Source organism: Conger conger, chromosome 3 (genome assembly GCF_963514075.1).
Source record: "Conger conger chromosome 3, fConCon1.1, whole genome shotgun sequence".
NCBI lineage: Eukaryota > Metazoa > Chordata > Actinopteri > Anguilliformes > Congridae > Conger > Conger conger.
Genome location: NC_083762.1, coordinates 41,756,295 through 41,775,837, shown reverse-complemented (window position 1 = coordinate 41,775,837; position 19,543 = coordinate 41,756,295). Strand labels below are relative to the sequence as shown.

The 19,543-nt window shown below is 37.0% G+C and overlaps 1 protein-coding gene across 7 annotated transcripts in view; it reads left to right on the top strand.

Moving 5' to 3' along the window:
* Positions 1-19,543, top strand: part of LOC133123817 (titin-like) — a 208,738-nt gene that overhangs the window by 71,858 nt on the left and 117,337 nt on the right. For 3 of the 7 annotated variants that reach the window (XM_061234427.1, XM_061234424.1, XM_061234421.1), the window contains 20 exons: positions 137-424; positions 664-954; positions 1,053-1,340; positions 2,349-2,465; positions 3,458-3,743; positions 3,862-4,045; positions 4,160-4,243; positions 4,612-4,879; positions 4,984-5,016; positions 7,737-7,808; positions 8,169-8,243; positions 8,452-8,532; positions 8,816-8,899; positions 9,202-9,339; positions 9,545-9,643; positions 9,970-10,068; positions 10,395-10,493; positions 10,815-10,913; positions 11,897-12,016; positions 13,181-13,267. In XM_061234427.1, coding sequence (XP_061090411.1) covers positions 137-424; positions 664-954; positions 1,053-1,340; positions 2,349-2,465; positions 3,458-3,743; positions 3,862-4,045; positions 4,160-4,243; positions 4,612-4,879; positions 4,984-5,016; positions 7,737-7,808; positions 8,169-8,243; positions 8,452-8,532; positions 8,816-8,899; positions 9,202-9,339; positions 9,545-9,643; positions 9,970-10,068; positions 10,395-10,493; positions 10,815-10,913; positions 11,897-12,016; positions 13,181-13,267 — 2,892 coding nt within the window. The remainder of the gene's footprint in view (positions 1-136; positions 425-663; positions 955-1,052; positions 1,341-2,348; positions 2,466-3,457; positions 3,744-3,861; positions 4,046-4,159; positions 4,244-4,611; positions 4,880-4,983; positions 5,017-7,736; positions 7,809-8,168; positions 8,244-8,451; positions 8,533-8,815; positions 8,900-9,201; positions 9,340-9,544; positions 9,644-9,969; positions 10,069-10,394; positions 10,494-10,814; positions 10,914-11,896; positions 12,017-13,180; positions 13,268-19,543) is intronic. The other 4 variants (XM_061234423.1, XM_061234422.1, XM_061234425.1 and 1 more) reach the window with 3 other exon arrangements.

The window sequence follows — 19,543 nt, the reverse complement described above, 5'->3', positions numbered from 1 at the left end:
GGCTTTTTGACCAGGGGTGCCCAAAATGTTTGCACACTACTGTACATTTACTATGAATGTTCTACATGATCAGGTCTCGTAGTTTAATGTTTTTTTGCCTAATTTGTTTTCTTCCATTCTTCCATCTAACTCACAGAGCCAAAATATCCTCCTGTTTTTGATAAAAAGCTGTTACCCATGGAGGTTTCAGTTGGTGACAGTGTAGAACTTGAATGCCACATGACTGGAACTGTGCCGATAAAAGTTACATGGTCAAAAGATCACAAGGATATTCGCTCAGCAGGAAATTATAAAATATCCTGTGTGGATAATAACCCACGCCTGACCATTTTGAAAGCTGATAAAGCAGACTCTGGCCATTATTCTTGCCATGCAAGTAATGAAGTTGGGAAGGACTCTTGTACCGCTGAAGTTTCAGTGAAAGGTATTTCACCGCTGGCTGAGTGTAGTAGTCTATGCTTCATATGCATGGTTTTTCTGTGGTTTAATTTCATTTTTTAATCCAAGTTTTTTCATATTTCTGAACTTTGTACTGTTCTGTTGTCAATAAAACAAAGAAATATGCACAAGAAAGTTTCATATTTCTTATACCCAAAGCTTTTGTATGTTTTACCTTCTCTCACAGTTTTCTTTTGATTCGTGAAAACTTGTTTAACTTTGCAGAGCGCAAAGTCCCACCCACCTTCACAAAAAAGCCTTCTGAAACCATTGAAGACTCAGAGGGGAAGTTGGTTAAGCTTGAAGCACGTCTCTCTGGATCCCAGCCCATGAGCGTCAGTTGGTTCAAAGATAACAGTGAAGTCTACAGTTCTGACAATTATGAGACATCCTTCAAGAGTAATCTGGCCGTGCTGGTCATCAAGAAGGCCAACCTCTCTGACCATGGAAGATACACTTGCAAGGCTTCTAATGAAGCTGGGGCTACCTCCTGCCAGTCATCTGTAGTCATTACAGGTATGTTTGGCTGGCTTAACATGCTCCTTTTCATCACCATTTCACCACACTGTAGTTCTATATAATTTATTAAATGAAACGCCTCTCTTCCATACTAGCACGCAAGACACCTCCAGTCTTTGATGATCCTCTCAAACCAGTGACGGTGAACGAAGGCGAGAAGCTGCACCTGTCCTGCCATGTTCGTGGATCTCCACCACTGAAGATACAGTGGATGAAGGACAGGAAGGATATTAAATCCACTGCTCAGACTAGAATTACCTTCGTAGATGATACTGCTACTTTGGAAATCTCCTCTGCTTCAAAAACAGATGCTGGTGACTATCTTTGCAAAGCTACCAATGACGCTGGAAGTGAATTCTGCAAGTCCAGAGTGACTGTAAAAGGTACATTTCCTCACTGTGTGCACATGGATTTCTTCTCCCTTAGTCATAGTTATTGCACCTGCAGTTGTTGTTAATGTCCTCAAGGGAAAATTCCTTATGACATTACGCCATATGAGATGTGTGCATTCTTTTGTGGGGAAGTGATAGATGCACCCTTGGGGTGGAGTCACATGATAAAGTGGAGTAAATATGGTAAACTAATTTGCCAGCATATGGAAATAATGCCCAGTGGATTGGCTGGAAAGGAACCTTTTCACTTTTATTTTCAAATGAATAATATGATGACTAAAATGGAATAAGCATCTAATATTTGAATGTTACCACATTGGATAGCCCATTAGGCTAATAAATGGTAAATATGTTGTACCTATCATCAAAAAAGCATGCATTCCCAGATTATTTTAATGGGCATGGCCAAGCCACCCTTCTATCAGCCAGCCCAAAACGTTATTGTACAGATCAACACTTGCAGGTTTTTTCTTCCCCTCTCGGTCACCATTATTTTCCTTATATTTAAGGTTAGCTAATATTCGTTATGAACTATTGACAATCACACGCATAATTGGCTACTTTTACCATGATGATGTGATGAGTAGGAAACTTAATATATGCAGTATATAAATGATTTGTTTCGTGTTTCATTTGACGTTTTGTCTCTGCAGCTCTCCAACATTAGGGGGCAGCAGAGTGTCATTGTATTTGGGTAAACAAGCCATTGCTCTTTTTTAGCTGGGAAAATATGTCGTCATGCCTCTTGATTCACCAAATACATTTTTAATGCACAAAGAAGAATGCACCCTTAATGAAGTTCCAGTTGAACTGAATTTGGGGCATTGGAAAAAACTGAATACATTGGAATTCTGGAATTTAATTGTTTTGGAGAGTAAATGAGAACTGCTTTTGGAAAGAAGTGAATTAATTACTTTGATTTGTTATTTTTATCTGTTCTGGGCATGTACAGATTTAGATATGTTGAAATGCTATTAAATTACTGAATTCAATTTTTAGATAAAGGGAAAGGGGCACCAGCAGCTGCTGAAGCAGCCCCAGCAGCAGCCAAACCTGCCAAGAAATTGGACAACCTGTTCTTTATTGAAGAGCCCAAGAGTGTCCAGCAGCCCGAGAGTAAGTGTCAAATTGTCCAAAAAATGTGTGTGTATATACACTCAGTGAGCTCTTTATTAGGAATTTTTTACACTTATTTTTTAGACTTCTACTGCTGTAGCCTATCCACTTAGAGTTATGATGCATTGTGTGTTCAGAGATGCTCTTCTGCATACCCCTTTTGTTATTTGCATTACTGTCACCTTCCTGTCAGCTTTGACCAGTCTGGCCATTCTCCTCTAACATCTCTCATTAACAAGGTGTTGCTGTCTGCTCACTGGATTTTTTAAAGTTTTTTTGCACCATTCTTCGCAAACTCTAGAGACTAGTGGGCCTGAAAATCCCAGGAGATCAGCAGTTTCTGAGATACTCAAACCACCCTATCTGCCACCAACAATCATCCCATGATCAAAGTCGCTTAGATTACATTTTTTCCCTATTCTGATGGTTGATGTGAACATTAACTGGAGCTCCTGACCCATTGCATTGCACTGCTAGATAATTGCATGGAATTTTTCCTAATATAGTGCTCAGTGAGTGCATACAGTGCAGTCCGTAAGTATTTGGACTGTGGTACAATTTCAGTTTTTTTGGTTATGTACTCCAATGGATTTGAAATGAAACAATGAATATGATGTTAAAGTACAGAAAGGCTCATATTTTACTGCCTGACACTTATTTCCTTATATTGATTTGCTTTTATTACAAGTAGGTCTAGAATCATAGTCAAATATTCTTAATATTCTTAAATATTTTAGAGAGCCCACACATTTTCACATTTGGTGCTATCAGGGAAGCTCATGTCTCATTTGGCAGAGCCAAGCTCCCCCTGGCACCACCATAATTCACACCATTTTTACATGCCTTGGCACTCATGAATTCACTAAATATTGCATAGATTCAGGACACAAATCACTCACAAAGCATTCAAATGTAAATTGAAAATTTGGTGTGATTGTTACTCATTTTCAATTACGCATTTAAATAATTAAACATTGCTGCCTTCATTTCAGAGAGCACTGCAACTTTCATTGCCAAAGTTGGGGGCGATCCCATTCCCAATGTGAAATGGATGAAGGGCAAGTGGAGGCAAATGACTCATGGTGGCCGAATCACAATTGAACAAAAGGGGCAGGATGCTAAGCTGGAGATCAGAGAAGTGACCAAAACTGACTCTGGGCAATATAGATGTGTTGCATCCAACAAGCATGGTGAAATCGAATGTAACACTGAATTGAATGTCAGTGAAAAGAAAGAAGTTGCAGCACTTGAGGGAGACCTTAGAGCAAAACTAAAAAAGTGAGTATCCTGTGAAGAACTGTCATTTGTAGGGCACACTGTTGTTACACTATTCATTTCTAATTTGTTGATGTTTGTTGACAAAAATATATAACGTGGTTCACTTATTTGTGTATAGGACTCCGTCCAAACAGAAGAGCCCGCAACAAGAACAAGAAATTGACATTGTGGAGTTGCTGAGGAATGTGGATCCAAAAGAGTATGAGAAATATGCACGCATGTACGGGATTACAGACTTCCGTGGGCTTCTTCAAGCTATTGAATTCCTGAAGAAGGAGAAAGCAGAGGAAACTGGAAGACCTGTAAGGGGAATTATTCAGTAAAACGAGTACTTTTGCAAATATGCATATAGATGATTCAAATGAAATAAAATGAACTGCCAATTGTTTACTGAGTGCTACTCTTTTTTTAAACAGGAACTGGAACATGGGAGACGAGAATCTGATGAGGATTTAGACAAACTTGTATCAGACTTGCAAAAGAGGATGGAACAGACTGAGGTGCTTGCATACATACATATATATATACATACGTATATGCACACACATTGTACTGTGATATATGCAAGTTTTACTCTGTATGTAAGATATGCCCCCTTAATTCACAATCGCACTTGAATTATTAATATATCCATATGCTCTGAGACGACAGCCAACCTGGAGTAAGTTTAAAATATTTGACTGCATTCTTCCCAAAACTGGAAAAAAACATAAGCAACAAAAGTGAAGAACAAAACTAATGGACACTTTCCAAAGGTTTATCTTAACTAGTTTTATAGTTTACACTATAAACTATAAACATTCTTCATGCTTATACATCCCAAACATTTATACAGACCACTATAACACAGAAATGTGCTTCATTGCAGCCTATCACTCTGGTTAAAGACATCACAGATCAAACTACTGTCGCAAACAAGGAGGCAGTGTTTGAGTGTGAAATCAAGATAAACTACCCTGAAATCAGTTTGTCCTGGTACAAGGGGACACAGAAGCTTGATACCAATGACAAGTATGATATCAAAATCATTGGTGATCGTCACTTGCTGAAAATTAACCGCTGTCAGCCCAGAGACCAGGGAAATTACCGTGTTGTCTGTGGGCCACACATTTCCAGTGCCAAATTGACTGTCATTGGTAGGTATTCCTCACTGTTATATTATTTCATTCTGTTACTGATTCATAGCTTTATATTGAACAATGCCAACAAATTCATTTCATTCTTCCATTTCCCAATGCAGAAAAAGAAGTGGATGAGTCTCTGAAGCCTGCCGGTAAGGAAGACAAAACTGTACAATGACTTGTCTGTTCTCCATTCCTAATGTAAAATCTCATATAGCAGGGGTGTCAAACTCCAGTACTGGAGGTCACAACATCCACAGCTTATTGTGTTTTCCTTTCAATCAGCCAATCAAGACCTTGAGAATTAAGTGTATTATTGTTTCACCAATCAATGACTGTAATATAATATAAATGGTGCTGAAATTCGCTGAAAAGCAGCAGAGGCTGTGTGGAGCAATCAGTAAAATATAGAACTTCTCAATAAAAGACCTTGGACTTGAGGACCAAGGTTGAGAGCCCTTTGTAGTAATCAATAAAATACATAAGCTGTCGATCAAAGACCTCGGTCTTGAGGACCACTGATGGTTTATGTGCATATATAAAAATGTAGGCTACTGTCCACAGGTCTTTGCATAGAAGGTTTAAAGATGTTTGTATTGTCCTACAACTCTTGATGCGCATTGTAAGCATCATCTTTTACTAACCTCTTACTCATGTTTTTCTGAACAGAATCTTTTTCATGCTTTTTTTCCAATGAATTTTTCTCATGGAAACATGGAACATGTTTTTTGGGGGGATAATATTTCCTCATTTTTGTCTTTCATAAATTAGTTTCACAGTGACAAAACAGTGTTTTTTCAGAATATATATTTTGGAAGATTTATCGTGTGAGTTTGAGCAAAACAAAAATGATGAATACAGACTTCTTGGCTAGTAATCTAATTACACAGCTAATCTATGGATATAGAAGACGATATCTGAGTGCACTTAGTTTGATGCGTGAAAATCTCCACAAGCAATAATATTTATAATAAATCTCCCCCAATGTCTGTTTGTAGCTGCACCAATCCATTTCACAAAGCATATCCAGAACATTGTGGTGAATGAACAGCAGTCTGCCACCTTCGAATGTGAAGTGTCATTCGACAATGCAATCATTACGTGGTACAAAGACACATGGGAACTCAAAGAAAGTCGAAAGTACAAGTTTAGGAGTGAAGGCCGGTGTCACTTTATGACCATCTGCAATGTCACCTCAGACGATGAAGGTGTGTTTTATATTTAACTGATACAACCTTTCAATTTATGCAAAAATTCTGCAAGGGGAATACAAATACTTATCTTTATTAATGTTCCTGTAGGCGTATACTCTGTGATTGTACGTTTGGAACCAAGGGGTGAAGTTAAAAGCACTGCAGAACTTTATTTATCAAGCAAAGGTTAGTCGCGTTATGATTGTGACAAAATAATAATTAAATACTTAGTTCTTCAGTAAGGATTTACTCAAAAATGATACACTGCCTGCTTCTTTCACAGAAATTGATTTAGTCAGGGCTCCTTTTGGTGAGTATTGCATTGTCAGACTGAAAACTAATTGACAATGAACACTTGTAGCCTTTTTCACACATCATACTAACACTATTTATAATCCACCTATTGTTACATAAATAGATTGTATGTATATCTGACCTTGGTCAAACACATATTTTGGATTCAAATATTTTTATATGCTTTAGTGAGCTTGTCTGGTGTATTGTCACCTATACTCTCCAATGTGCAAACCTTGCCTGGTCCTCTTGGTTGTCTCAGTTGCACCAGGCAACAGTGTGCAGAAAAGTATTTTTATCCAAAACAATTACGTAGTTGACCTTGGTCTGATACATATATGCATACTTCAACTTCATATTTAACACCCTTAGATGTCCCTGATTCATCCATTCAAAGGCCTGATTTACCATCTGTAATTACTGCTAAAGGTAAGAATGGGACATTAAATATGTAGCACAAAACATTTCAGTTGGTCAGTCTTTTTTTTTGGTGTTTTTTTAAACGTTTATTAAATAATTCGAAAAAAGGTTTATTAAATAAGTATTTAAATTAAATAATTTACGCTCTCATAAGGATATGTCTTTTTTTTAAGCTGAGACTTCTGCAGAGTATGCTTATTATGAAGAAACAAAAGAAACAAGAGGTACAATTCACATCAATACTATTTTTATTCACTAATCAAGTCACCTCCTTCAGTCACCTCACTATCATTATTAACAACATCCTATACAATCATAGTTTTTGTTGAAAAACCTTTACTTGTATCATTAATAAGTTTAATATTTCCCCACTTCTGATTGAACGTGGTGCCAAATCTTTGGATTTTTTTATTTCTTTGCCATCTATTATTCATTTTAATCAATAACTTTTGCTCTGGCCAGAGTTTGAAATTTGGAGCATTCAGGAAGAGCGAGTCATCAAAGAAATGGGTATAGAAGAAATGCGAGGTACATTGAAATCATATCATCATCCCAGTTAACATGCATCTTACTCCATATGTCCACATAGTCATATTAACTCTTCAGCTTTTTTTCTTTTTTCACCTTTTGCCAAAGGTCTCATTACTTCATATTCATCTTGTGTCAGTAGATGACCATCATCGTGTTCTATGTTGTTTCTGTGGACGTGCATTAATTGTCATTTTTAACATATGTGTATGCTTCCCTTCTGTGTACATGTTTGTGTTTGTGTTTTGTTTGTATCAATGATTGTATATTTGAGTCCAAGTTCATTTACTAATTTAATCTACTTTTTTTCCTCCACATTTATGAATGAAATCCATATTATTTGCAGATATTTTGGTTTTGTATAACTTCCTCCCTCTTAATACATCAGATCAACAGTAAGTATTTGACTTCTAAGTTAATTTCTATTGTTCTATCAGCTCCCAGGATGCCTGTTGATGAAACTGTCTCCAGAACTACTACAGAAATGAGAGAGGAAGTGCCAACTGAAGGTACCGTGTTTATAGAGAATGAAAATGCTTGTGGCAGTCATGGCTTATAGCTACATATTATAAAATACCATTTTCATCTTTTAAATCTAATACCAAGTTCCTCTGCTTCCTTTTTGTCTCAAATAACTTCATGAGAGAAGCGATGTGTGTTAACCACGATGTGTGTTAACTACGCTCTTTAATATTTTTCCTTCAATAATTACAAAAATTACAATGCTTCAAGGCTTCCTGCTGTCTGGCTTTGTCTCTTTGTGTATGTCTCAGCCATGGTTTTTTTCCGCATCTCACCATTTAAATGTGCTTATGCTCTTTTAAACATATGCTTGGAACAAGAAGTCTAACACAGAAATGTCTTTTAAGTTCCTGAAGCTTACAAGAAACCTGAACGAGAGCCGATTACCCCAGGTGTGCTTGAGGCACCAGAATCAACCAAAGGTATTTTTGTCTGCATCTGTTCATTCTTTCTGCTGGTATATATTTTAGATTTTAAATTCAGTTAAACATTTAATCCATAATATCTGTAGAAATATTTCAGTGGTACTCTTCCTTTCAGTGTTTTATGTCTCATGTTGTATGTGCCTTATCTTTTCAAATGTAATGGAGATACACAGGAATTTATATAGAGTTCATTATATTTTTTAAGTACCTGGTGCCAGGAAACCTGTGGAAGAAATGATCACTCCACAAACTGTGCCAGAACGTACAGATCGTCTAACTCCAAAAGGTATAGTCTTAATTCTGATCTGTCTATCTTTGTTGTTTTGCTCTTAAAGGTCACCAATATCTTTTACTGTCTTTGAATCTGTGTCTTTCTTTCCTTGAGGAGAAGGAATTGAATCTTGAAATCTAAAATTCTTGCTCATTACTGTTTCACTGTGTTTGAAATAAATTAGTACACTACATAATGTGTTATTGCTCATTGTTGGCTTCTTCTCATTCACATTAAATATTCTAAAGTCAGTGTATGTGTGTAAATGTCTTCTAATGGTCAAAAATGTATCTTAAAGAATATGAAGAGGCTATGAAGCTTGCTCTTGAACCAGCTCCTACTCCTGCTGCTCCTACCAAAGATCAGGTTACTCCTAAAAAAGGTAGAAATATGTATGCTTATTGTAGTATATGTATTTGTTATTTCTGTTCTGTCACATTTTTCATATGCTGCCTTATATTTTTGGTTGCATTTTCATTTTCTTTCCCACCTAATGTGTGTCCCATCTATTCTTTGTAATCCTTGTAGACCATTGGAAGTACTGTGTCTGTAAAAACTATTGTTTGTCATCTGTCAGTTAAGTCGGTATTGTATTGCAGGGAGATCATTTGCTTGCAGCCTTTCTGCTTGTCCAAACTGTAGTCATAGTATAAGCTAATGATAATTTGTTTTTATTATCTGAAGACAAACCTGAACACTTAGTAGAAGTGGCTCCTGAGTCCAAGCCCCAGTTAAGACCTGGGCTTAAAGAGATACCTGCCAAGGTTGAGCCTGAGCCAGAGGCTGCAAAAAGAAAGAAGATGGAAGCACTCCCACCCAAAGGTATCGTTGCATCTTTTGTCTTATTCTTCTGACCAGCTTATCAAAATGCTCCTTTGACTTAGTTTCTTACTTTATTTGTATTTGAATACATGTGTATGTTTTTGTCTGGTGTCTGACAAAGAGGAAAATCTTGACCTTGCTTTCTTGTGATTACTTCAGTCTTCGGTAATCTACAAATCTAGCTTGTCTAACATGTTCTTTAAAGTTCCCGAAGAGCCAAAGAAAGCCATGCCACCAAAAACAGAGGTACCTAAAAAAGTAGAACCGATTCCAGCTGCACCAAAGGAGGCTGCTCCAGAGAAAGGTAGAGAATCAAATTTCTCTCTAGAGGGTTTACTACTGTATACCCAGCTTAATGGCAAATTGTCATACTTGTGCCCGCCAGTTTTCCTGTTACTAACCAATTCGGCATGTAAAGAAAATGCCTTTTTCTTCTGTTGTTCCATATATGTCTGACCAGTGTATCAAAATGCTCATTGTTTGTCTTAGTTACCTTATTTGTACTTGTGAATACATGTGTCTGTTTTTGTCTGGCGTCTGACAAAGAGGAAAATCCTGACCTTGCTTTCTTGTGATTACTTCTGTCTTCGGTAATCTACAAATCTATCTTATCTAACATGTTCTTTAAAGTTCCCGAAGAGCCAAAGAAAGCCGTGCCACCAAAAGCAGAGGTATCTAAAAAGGTAGAACCGATTCCAGCTGCACCAAAGGAGGCTGCGCCAGAGAAAGGTAGAGAATCATATTTCGCTCTAGAGGGTTTACTACTGTATACCCAGCTTAACGGCAAATTGTCATACTTGTGCCCGCCAATTTTTCTGTTACTAACCAATTTGGCATGTAAAGAAAATGCCTTTTTCTTCTGTTGTTCCATATATGTCTGACAAGTGTATCAAAATGCTCCTTGTTTGTCTTAGTTACCGTATTTGTACTTATGAATACATGTGTCTGTTTTTGTCTGGCGTCTGACAAAGAGGAAAATCCTGACCTTGCTTTCTTGTGATTACTTCTGTCTTCGGTAATCTACAAATCTATCTTATCTAACATGTTCTTTAAAGTTCCCGAAGAGCCAAAGAAAGCCGTGCCACCAAAAGCAGAGGTACCTAAAAAAGTAGAACCGATTCCAGCTGCACCAAAGGAGGCTGCTCCAGAGAAAGGTAGAGAATCAAATGTCTCTCTAGAGGGTTTACTACTGTATACCCAGCTTAATGGAAAATTGTCATACTTGTGCCCGCCAATTTTCCTGTTACTAACCAATTTGGCATGTAAAGAAAATGCCTTTTTCTTCTGTTGTTCCATATATGTCTGACCAGTGTATCAAAATGCTCCTTGTTTGTCTTAGTTACCTTATTTGTACTTGTGAATACATGTGTCTGTTATTGTCTGGTGTCTGACATAAAGGCAGATCTTCACCTTGCTTTCTTGTGACTACTTTGTCTTTGGTAATCTAAATGACATATCAAAAATGTTCTTTAAAGTTCCCGAAGAGCCAAAGAAAGCCGTGCCACCAAAAGCAGAGGTACCTAAAAAAGTAGAACCGATTCCAGCTGCACCAAAGGAGGCTGCTCCAGAGAAAGGTAGAGAATCAAATGTCTCTCTAGAGGGTTTACTACTGTATACCCAGCTTAATGGCAAGTGGTCATATTTGTGGCCACCAACTTTATGTTACTAACCAATTTGGCATGTAAAGAAAATGCCTTTTTCTTCTGTTGTTCCAGATGTCCGTAATAGTATCTGAACCATGTTATTGTCAGTTGTCTGAATGTTTTCTGTACTCTATTTTTCAGAATGCACGCACCACTCCATTAAGTTATTTAAGGTTCTAGGTATTTGTACATAGATAGGTATATATACTGCAGCCTTTCACTAATTCTGTAGTTCTTGTAAATATTATCACATTTTCTACAAAATTTATATGATTATAAATTGATCTACAAAGTTCTGTCCAAGTTCTCCAAGCAAGAATGCAATTTTAATTAAAATTAAGAGTATTTGTGAGTGATGTTTTTAAGTCATGAATGTGTCCTGTTCTGTCCCTGCGAATGTTATGTGAAGCAGTAGTGTTAAGTGAAGTGAAGCTGAAGAAAAGTATTATTTATTGTATTGTATTGTATTTGTTGTTATTCTCTGTTGTCTTGTGTTGGTGCTTGGATCCTTCTCCAACAGCATCAGATTTGCTTTCTGAATGAATTTAATATCTGATGTGTCTGTTCATGTGTCCATATGTTGTATATGGATGAATTTATCAATTTCATATTAACAGGCTTGACTGACCTGTCATGTAATCTTCCAGACTGGCCTAGCTGCCTAGTGTAGCTTAAATATGTATGTTAATAGTCAGCATTTCACAGATTTCTTTTGCATTTCTTGTTTCCTGTTCTTTGCATTTCTGTGAATCCAAATATACTTATTCTTTATTATGTAATGTTTATTTCTGTAATTTTATGTGTGTCTGTATGTATTTATGTATGTTTGTATGTATGTATGTATGTACTGCCATCTCTTGAACTCTTTGATATATAGTTACATTTATTACCCTTAATTTGAATGTCCTTCTAAGTGCCAGAAGCACCCAAGAAGAAAGAAACAGCTGAACTACCACATGTAGCTGTTCCAAAAACAACAGGTGTGGTTCCCATGAAGGTAGAACCTGAAAAGAGACAAGTCACCCCAACAAAAGGTACTTCAGGAGCAATCACTCCAAAAGCTTCAATATGCATTAACATTGGTTTCTTTATGTTCTTCATTAAAAGCAACTTTCATTCTTCTTAACTGCTTGATTGCTCATGGAAAAATTTAACTGCTCAACATGTCACTCTTCCTGTGTTTTGTTATCTTTATACTGCAGTTAAATGCAGGGTGCAGTTCTCAATTTTCTAAAAGCAAAGTGGTGTAGTGAAGGTGTGACTAGTAAGTGAGCAAACAGGCTGTAAAATAACATTGCCTTATTGAGTCAGTTGGAGTAGGATGATTGAAAGGGCATGTGTTGAAAAACCAGCTGTGTATTTCCCCCCATTTCTCATTTCGCACAGAGGAAAACCTGACTCCTGTCAGTTTGCTTGGAAGGTTGAGAGATACAATATTTTTTTAAACTGTGATTCTAGGCAATGAGAGAGTTGATTTTTACACATTGGCATGTGCCTTGTTCTTGTTACTGAAAACTCTATAGTATATACAGCATAACCAATATTCTACTAGCTATTCCACTCTATTTATGTTCTATTTTGCAGCTTTGAGAGGAGTAAGGGATTACAGTACCTGTAATCCTTGTCAGTCAATCATTTTCTCATTTTTCCTGTTTCACATATGTGAAGTACTAGGAGGCACTGAGGCATGAGATGTTTTATCTTGTGTCCATTAGCCAGTATCTGGTCAGTGGATAAAAAGATATAAAATATATATAAAAAAAGATATTTAAGATATTTGGTTAAATTGATATCATAGTATCAATTCATCACACCGTTATCTGTTCATTGGTATGATACATTGATTTAAAAAAGGCAAATGTTAGTATTTACTGTCTTGTGTAATATCTTTTGAAATGTTTTTATAAAGTGATCAGTTCATATTGCTAGAACACTAAATATACAAAACAGTTATATTACACTAGTGTCGGTTACTATATACTGCACCAAATGTGCTGTATGAAGAAATGAAGCAATTTACTATCCTTCTGTAATCTAATATGAAATAATACTTATATAAGCAAACCACAAAGTTGTTTTAGGAAACCTTATAATTTTTCATTGCTTTATATGTCCTCCGTAAACTGTTGTGTCCCTTTCTTCAGCCCTTCTTGTGTCTTCCCTTTGTCTGAAAATGTTTTAATGTGTGTTTTATAAAGTGCCCGAGGTAAAACCTAAGGAAGTGCCTGTTAAGAAGGCTCCAGAGGTTATGCCTGAAAGGGAGATGGAGATGGCACTTGCCAAAGGTACGCTTTATGAATGTACTTCTGTACATCTTCTTCTTCTTCTTCTTGAATCTTCTTCACTCTTCTTGTGTGCTGTCTGTTCTGTGTTTGTGCAATTGAATTTATCTTGATGAGATGTGAATGTAGTGTTTAAAGCTTCTTCATGTTCAATCATGAATAGACCAGCTTTTGCTAATGTCTGAATGTTGTTTTAAAATGTGCACCAAACTTTTGTTCTTTTCAACTAAATATGGGATATTCTTTAAAGAGCCTGAAGTCACAATGAAACCAGAGAAAACTGAGGCTGTTGCACCCACACCAAAGATAGAACCATCAGTTCAGAAAAAAGAAACTCCTGCTGTGAAAGGTAGTATAGTGCTGCTCTAGATCTGAATTTTTGAAAAAGTTTGTAATTTCCAAACAAGCATATTTCCTTTGTACTAAATATGGAGTGTTCTTTAAAGAGCCTGAAGTGACCAAGAAGCCCAGAAAAACGGAGCCTATTGCACCTACACCTAAAATAGAAGAAGCACATCCTGCAGTTAAAGGTATTATAACGCTCTTTTGTAACTTAATTTCCGAACAAGCATATTTCCCTTATACTAAATATGGGGTGTTCTTTAAAGAGCCTGAAGTCACCATGAAGCCAAGAGAAACTGAGCCAATTGCACCCACACCTAAAGTAAAACCAGCACTTCCTGAAGTTAAAGGTATTAGAATTATTTTCTGGAACTGAATTCTCTGAACATACTTATTTTCCTTTGTACTAAAATATTGGGTGTTCTTTAAAGAGCCTGAAATCACCAAGAGGCCCAAGAAAACTGAGTCTATTGTACCCACACCTAAAACAGAAGTTGCACCTCCTGCAGTTAAAGGTATTATAATGCTCTTTTGTCACTTAATTTTCCAAACAAGTATATTTTCCTTTGTACTAAATATGGAGTGTTCTTTAAAGAGCCTGAAGTGACCAAGAAGCCCAGAAAAACGGAGCCTATTGCACCCACACCTAAAATAGAAGAAGCACCTTCTGCAGTTAAAGGTATTATAATGCTCTTTCGTAACTTAATTTTCCAAACAAGCATATGTTCTGTTGTACTAAATATGGGGTGTTCTTTAAAGAGCCTGATGTAACCAAGAAGCCAAGAAAAACTGAGCCTATTGCACCCACACCTAAAATAGAAGAAGCACGTCCTGCAGTTAAAGGTATTAAGATTCTCTTCTGGAACTGAATGTGCAAGTTATTCTTTGTGACTTGTTTATATTTAATTTATTCTTGAGTGTTTTAACTTTCCTATTGATTCTTATGCCAAAAATGTAGCTTTATTTATTGTGTTGTGTTGGTGTGTTCCCTATATCTTCCCCTTTAAACCATTATTTGTTATTTGTGTTGTATTGTCAATTTCTTTCCCACCACCCATGGTGCTGCTACTTCTTCATGTTCTTCTTCTTCTTTTTAAATACAAAATAGATATTCTAGTTGAAATAGTGCCTAAGAAGCCTGCAGAAGATGTGGCTACTGTAACTGTTGAGAAAGGTTCATCTCAGATGGAAGGGATTTCACCTTCAGAAGAAACTGACCGTGATCAGGAGTGTTTGCTTGAGCAAGAGGTTTTATCTAATCCAAGATTTATTTTTTTCAATGATGTTCCTCAGAGGGAATCATCACGGACACTTAATGAAATATCATTCCAGAAACAACATAAATCTGTTATGACAGGTTCTTCGAAAAAAGATGAAATGAAAGAAATTATTCCTATTTCTGAAGAAATAGCTCAAAGGAAATCTACTCAAATGATGGAGGAGGCTTCATCGGAGATAGGGAGGATTTCTCCAGAAGTAGAAATGGGTTATGAGTTATATGAAACTACTGAAATGTGTAGTAGCAAAGAATTTTTGCCCAGGGAATATGTAGATAGAGATATTCCTGTCGAGAAGGGGGGAATTCCTTATAGGAAATTGTCCCTAGTCCAAGATGAAATACATTTCCAGACACAAGGAAAATCTACAAAAGAGGTTACTTTGGAGAAAGAATTTCACCCTATTTTCAAAAATGGGGGGGAACAAATTTCTAAAATGAAAGAAGATGTTCCGCTTATTGGAGAAATATCAACAAATATCACTTCTGAGTTTGAGAGGATTTCTCCCATGAAAGAAATGGGTCTCTCAAAGAAGTTTTCACATGAAGCAAAAGAAGCCTCCAGACATGGAGACAATATTGCGTTATTTTCAATAGCTATGACTTCAGAGGAGTTTCCTCAGAGGAGGTCCTCACTGAAACAAGAGATACAAGAAGAAATCCATTTTCAGGAAGATGATAACTCCTTAGTAGGGACTTCCTTGGGGAAAGAACTTTACCCTAAGCAGGTCATCACATTCAAATCAGAGGGGAGGGAAATTCCTGAAATTAAAGAAATGGTTCCCAATTTAGAAAAAATATCACTGGAGAAAGTTACAACCTCTGTGACTCAAATAGAGGAAAAGACTCCATCCAAGATGGAGAGGATGTGTCCTGTTGAAAAAGTATGGCCTGATAAGATGTCTTATGATACTACAGCAATGCGTAGTATCATGAGGGAAGATGTTTTGCCCAAAGATATAGCTGTCCCAAGAGATATTCTTCAGAGAAAGATCTCTTCAAGACAAGATAATATATCTTTTCACACACAAGAGCAATCTCTAACAGAAGTTTCTTTAGGAAGTAAACTTCACCCTGATGAGGCCATTGCATTCACAACTGGGAAGAAAGAGTGTCTTAAAACGAATGAAATTCCTATTTTTGAAGAAAAAGCACAAAAGGAAATTCCAGCTAATCTGACTCAAAGGAAATCAGAGGTTTTATCTGCAGTAGAGAGACCTTCTCCTGTTGAGGGAATAGGATCCTCTTTGAAGTTGTCAGATAAAACTAGAGAAGAGAAGATGCGTAAAGATATTTTGCCCAAGAAAGATAAATCTCTTCCAAGAGATGTTCCTGAAAGAAAAAGACGGGCTGATTTGCCTTTCCAAACACTAGAAGAAACTATAAGAGAGGTTGCTTTGGAAAAAGAACTTCACCCTGAACAGGTCAGTGCATTCAAAACAGATGACAAAGAAAGTCTTAAAAAGAGTGTAATTGTTCTTGATTTTGAACAAACTCCACAAAAAGAAATGACAACTGCTGTGACTCAAAGGAAAACAGAGATTTCACCTGCAGTGGAGGGAACTTCTCCTGTTGAAGGAAATGGTGCTCTTGTGGAGTTGTCAGATAAAACTAGAGAAGAGAAGAGGCATAAAGATATTTTGCCCAAGAAAGATAAATCTCTTCCAGGAGATGTTCCTGAAAGAAAAAGACAGGCTGATTTGCCTTTCCAAACACTAGAAGAAACTATAAGAGAGGTTACTTTGGAAAAAGAACTTCACCCTGAACAGGTCAGTGCATTCAAAACAGATGAGAAAGAAAGTCTTAAAAAGAGTGTAATTGTTCCTAATTTTGAACAAACCCCACAAAAAGAAATGACAACTGCTGTGACTCAAAGGAAAACAGAGATTTCACCTGCAGTGGAGGGAACTTCTCCTGTTGAAGGAAATGGTGCTCTTGTGGAGTTGTCAGATAAAACTAGAGAAGAGAAGAGGCGTAAAGATATTTTGCCCAAGAAAGATAAATCTCTTCCAGGAGATGTTCCTGAAAGAAAAAGACAGGCTGATTTGCCTTTCCAAACACTAGAAGAAACTATAAGAGAGGTTACTTTGGAAAAAGAACATCACCCTGAACAGGTCAGTGCATTCAAAACAGATGAGAAAGAAAGTCTTAAAAAGAGTGTAATTGTTCCTAATTTTGAACAAACCCCACAAAAAGAAATGACAACTGCTGTGACTCAAAGGAAAACAGAGATTTCACCTGCAGTGGAGGGAACTTCTCCTGTTGAAGGAAAAGGTGCTCTTGTGGAGTTGTCAGATAAAACTAGAGAAGAGAAGAGGTGTAAAGATATTTTGCCCAAGAAAGATAAATCTCTTCCAAGAGATGTTCCTGAAAGAAAAAGACAGGCTGATTTGCCTTTCCAAACACTAGAAGAAACTATAAGAGAGGTTACTTTGGAAAAAGAACATCACCCTGAACAGGTCAGTGCATTCAAAACAGATGAGAAAGAAAGTATTAAAAAGGGTGTAATTGTTCCTAATTTTGAGGAAAAAACCCAAAAAGAAATGACAACTGCTGTGACTCAAAGGAAAACAGAGATTTCACCTGCAGTGGAGGGAACTTCTCCTGTTGAAGGAAAAGGTGCTCTTGTGGAGTTGTCAGATAAAACTAGAGAAGAGAAGAGGCGTAAAGATATTTTGCCCAAGAAAGATAAATCTCTTCCAAGAGATGTTCCTGAAAGAAAAAGAAAGGCTGGTGTGCCTTTCCAAACACTAGAAGAAACTATAAGAGAGGTTACTTTGGAAAAAGAACTTCACCCTGAACAGGTCAGTGCATTCAAAACAGATGAGAAAGAAAGTATTAAAAAGAGTGTAATTGTTCCTAATTTTGAGGAAAAAACCCAAAAAGAAATGACAACTGCTGTGACTCAAAGGAAAACAGAGATTTCACCTGCAGTGGAGGGAACTTCTCCTGTTGAAGGAAAAGGTGCTCTTGTGGAGTTGTCAGATAAAACTAGAGAAGAGAAGAGGCGTAAAGATATTTTGCCCAAGAAAGATAAATCTCTTCCAAGAGATGTTCCTGAAAGAAAAAGACGGGCTGATTTGCCTTTCCAAACACTAGAAGAAACTATAAGAGAGGTTGCTTTGGAAAAAGAACTTCACCCTGAACAGGTCAGTGCATTCAAAACAGATGACAAAGAAAGTCTTAAAAAGAGTGTAATTGTTCTTGATTTTGAACAAACTCCACAAAAAGAAATGACAACTGCTGTGACTCAAAGGAAAACAGAGATTTCACCTGCAGTGGAGGGAACTTCTCCTGTTGAAGGAAATGGTGCTCTTGTGGAGTTGTCAGATAAAACTAGAGAAGAGAAGAGGCATAAAGATATTTTGCCCAAGAAAGATAAATCTCTTCCAGGAGATGTTCCTGAAAGAAAAAGACAGGCTGATTTGCCTTTCCAAACACTAGAAGAAACTATAAGAGAGGTTACTTTGGAAAAAGAACTTCACCCTGAACAGGTCAGTGCATTCAAAACAGATGAGAAAGAAAGTCTTAAAAAGAGTGTAATTGTTCCTAATTTTGAACAAACCCCACAAAAAGAAATGACAACTGCTGTGACTCAAAGGAAAACAGAGATTTCACCTGCAGTGGAGGGAACTTCTCCTGTTGAAGGAAATGGTGCTCTTGTGGAGTTGTCAGATAAAACTAGAGAAGAGAAGAGGCGTAAAGATATTTTGCCCAAGAAAGATAAATCTCTTCCAAGAGATGTTCCTGAAAGAAAAAGAAAGGCTGGTGTGCCTTTCCAAACACTAGAAGAAACTATAAGAGAGGTTACTTTGGAAAAAGAACTTCACCCTGAACAGGTCAGTGCATTCAAAACAGATGAGAAAGAAAGTATTAAAAAGGGTGTAATTGTTCCTAATTTTGAGGAAAAAACCCAAAAAGAAATGACAACTGCTGTGACTCAAAGGAAAACAGAGATTTCACCTGCAGTGGAGGGAACTTCTCCTGTTGAAGGAAAAGGTGCTCTTGTGGAGTTGTCAGATAAAACTAGAGAAGAGAAGAGGCGTAAAGATATTTTGCCCAAGAAAGATAAATCTCTTCCAAGAGATGTTCCTGAAAGAAAAAGACGGGCTGATTTGCCTTTCCAAACACTAGAAGAAACTATAAGAGAGGTTGCTTTGGAAAAAGAACTTCACCCTGAACAGGTCAGTGCATTCAAAACAGATGACAAAGAAAGTCTTAAAAAGAGTGTAATTGTTCTTGATTTTGAACAAACTCCACAAAAAGAAATGACAACTGCTGTGACTCAAAGGAAAACAGAGATTTCACCTGCAGTGGAGGGAACTTCTCCTGTTGAAGGAAATGGTGCTCTTGTGGAGTTGTCAGATAAAACTAGAGAAGAGAAGAGGCGTAAAGATATTTTGCCCAAGAAAGATAAATCTCTTCCAGGAGATGTTCCTGAAAGAAAAAGACAGGCTGATTTGCCTTTCCAAACACTAGAAGAAACTATAAGAGAGGTTACTTTGGAAAAAGAACATCACCCTGAACAGGTCAGTGCATTCAAAACAGATGAGAAAGAAAGTCTTAAAAAGAGTGTAATTGTTCCTAATTTTGAACAAACCCCACAAAAAGAAATGACAACTGCTGTGACTCAAAGGAAAACAGAGATTTCACCTGCAGTG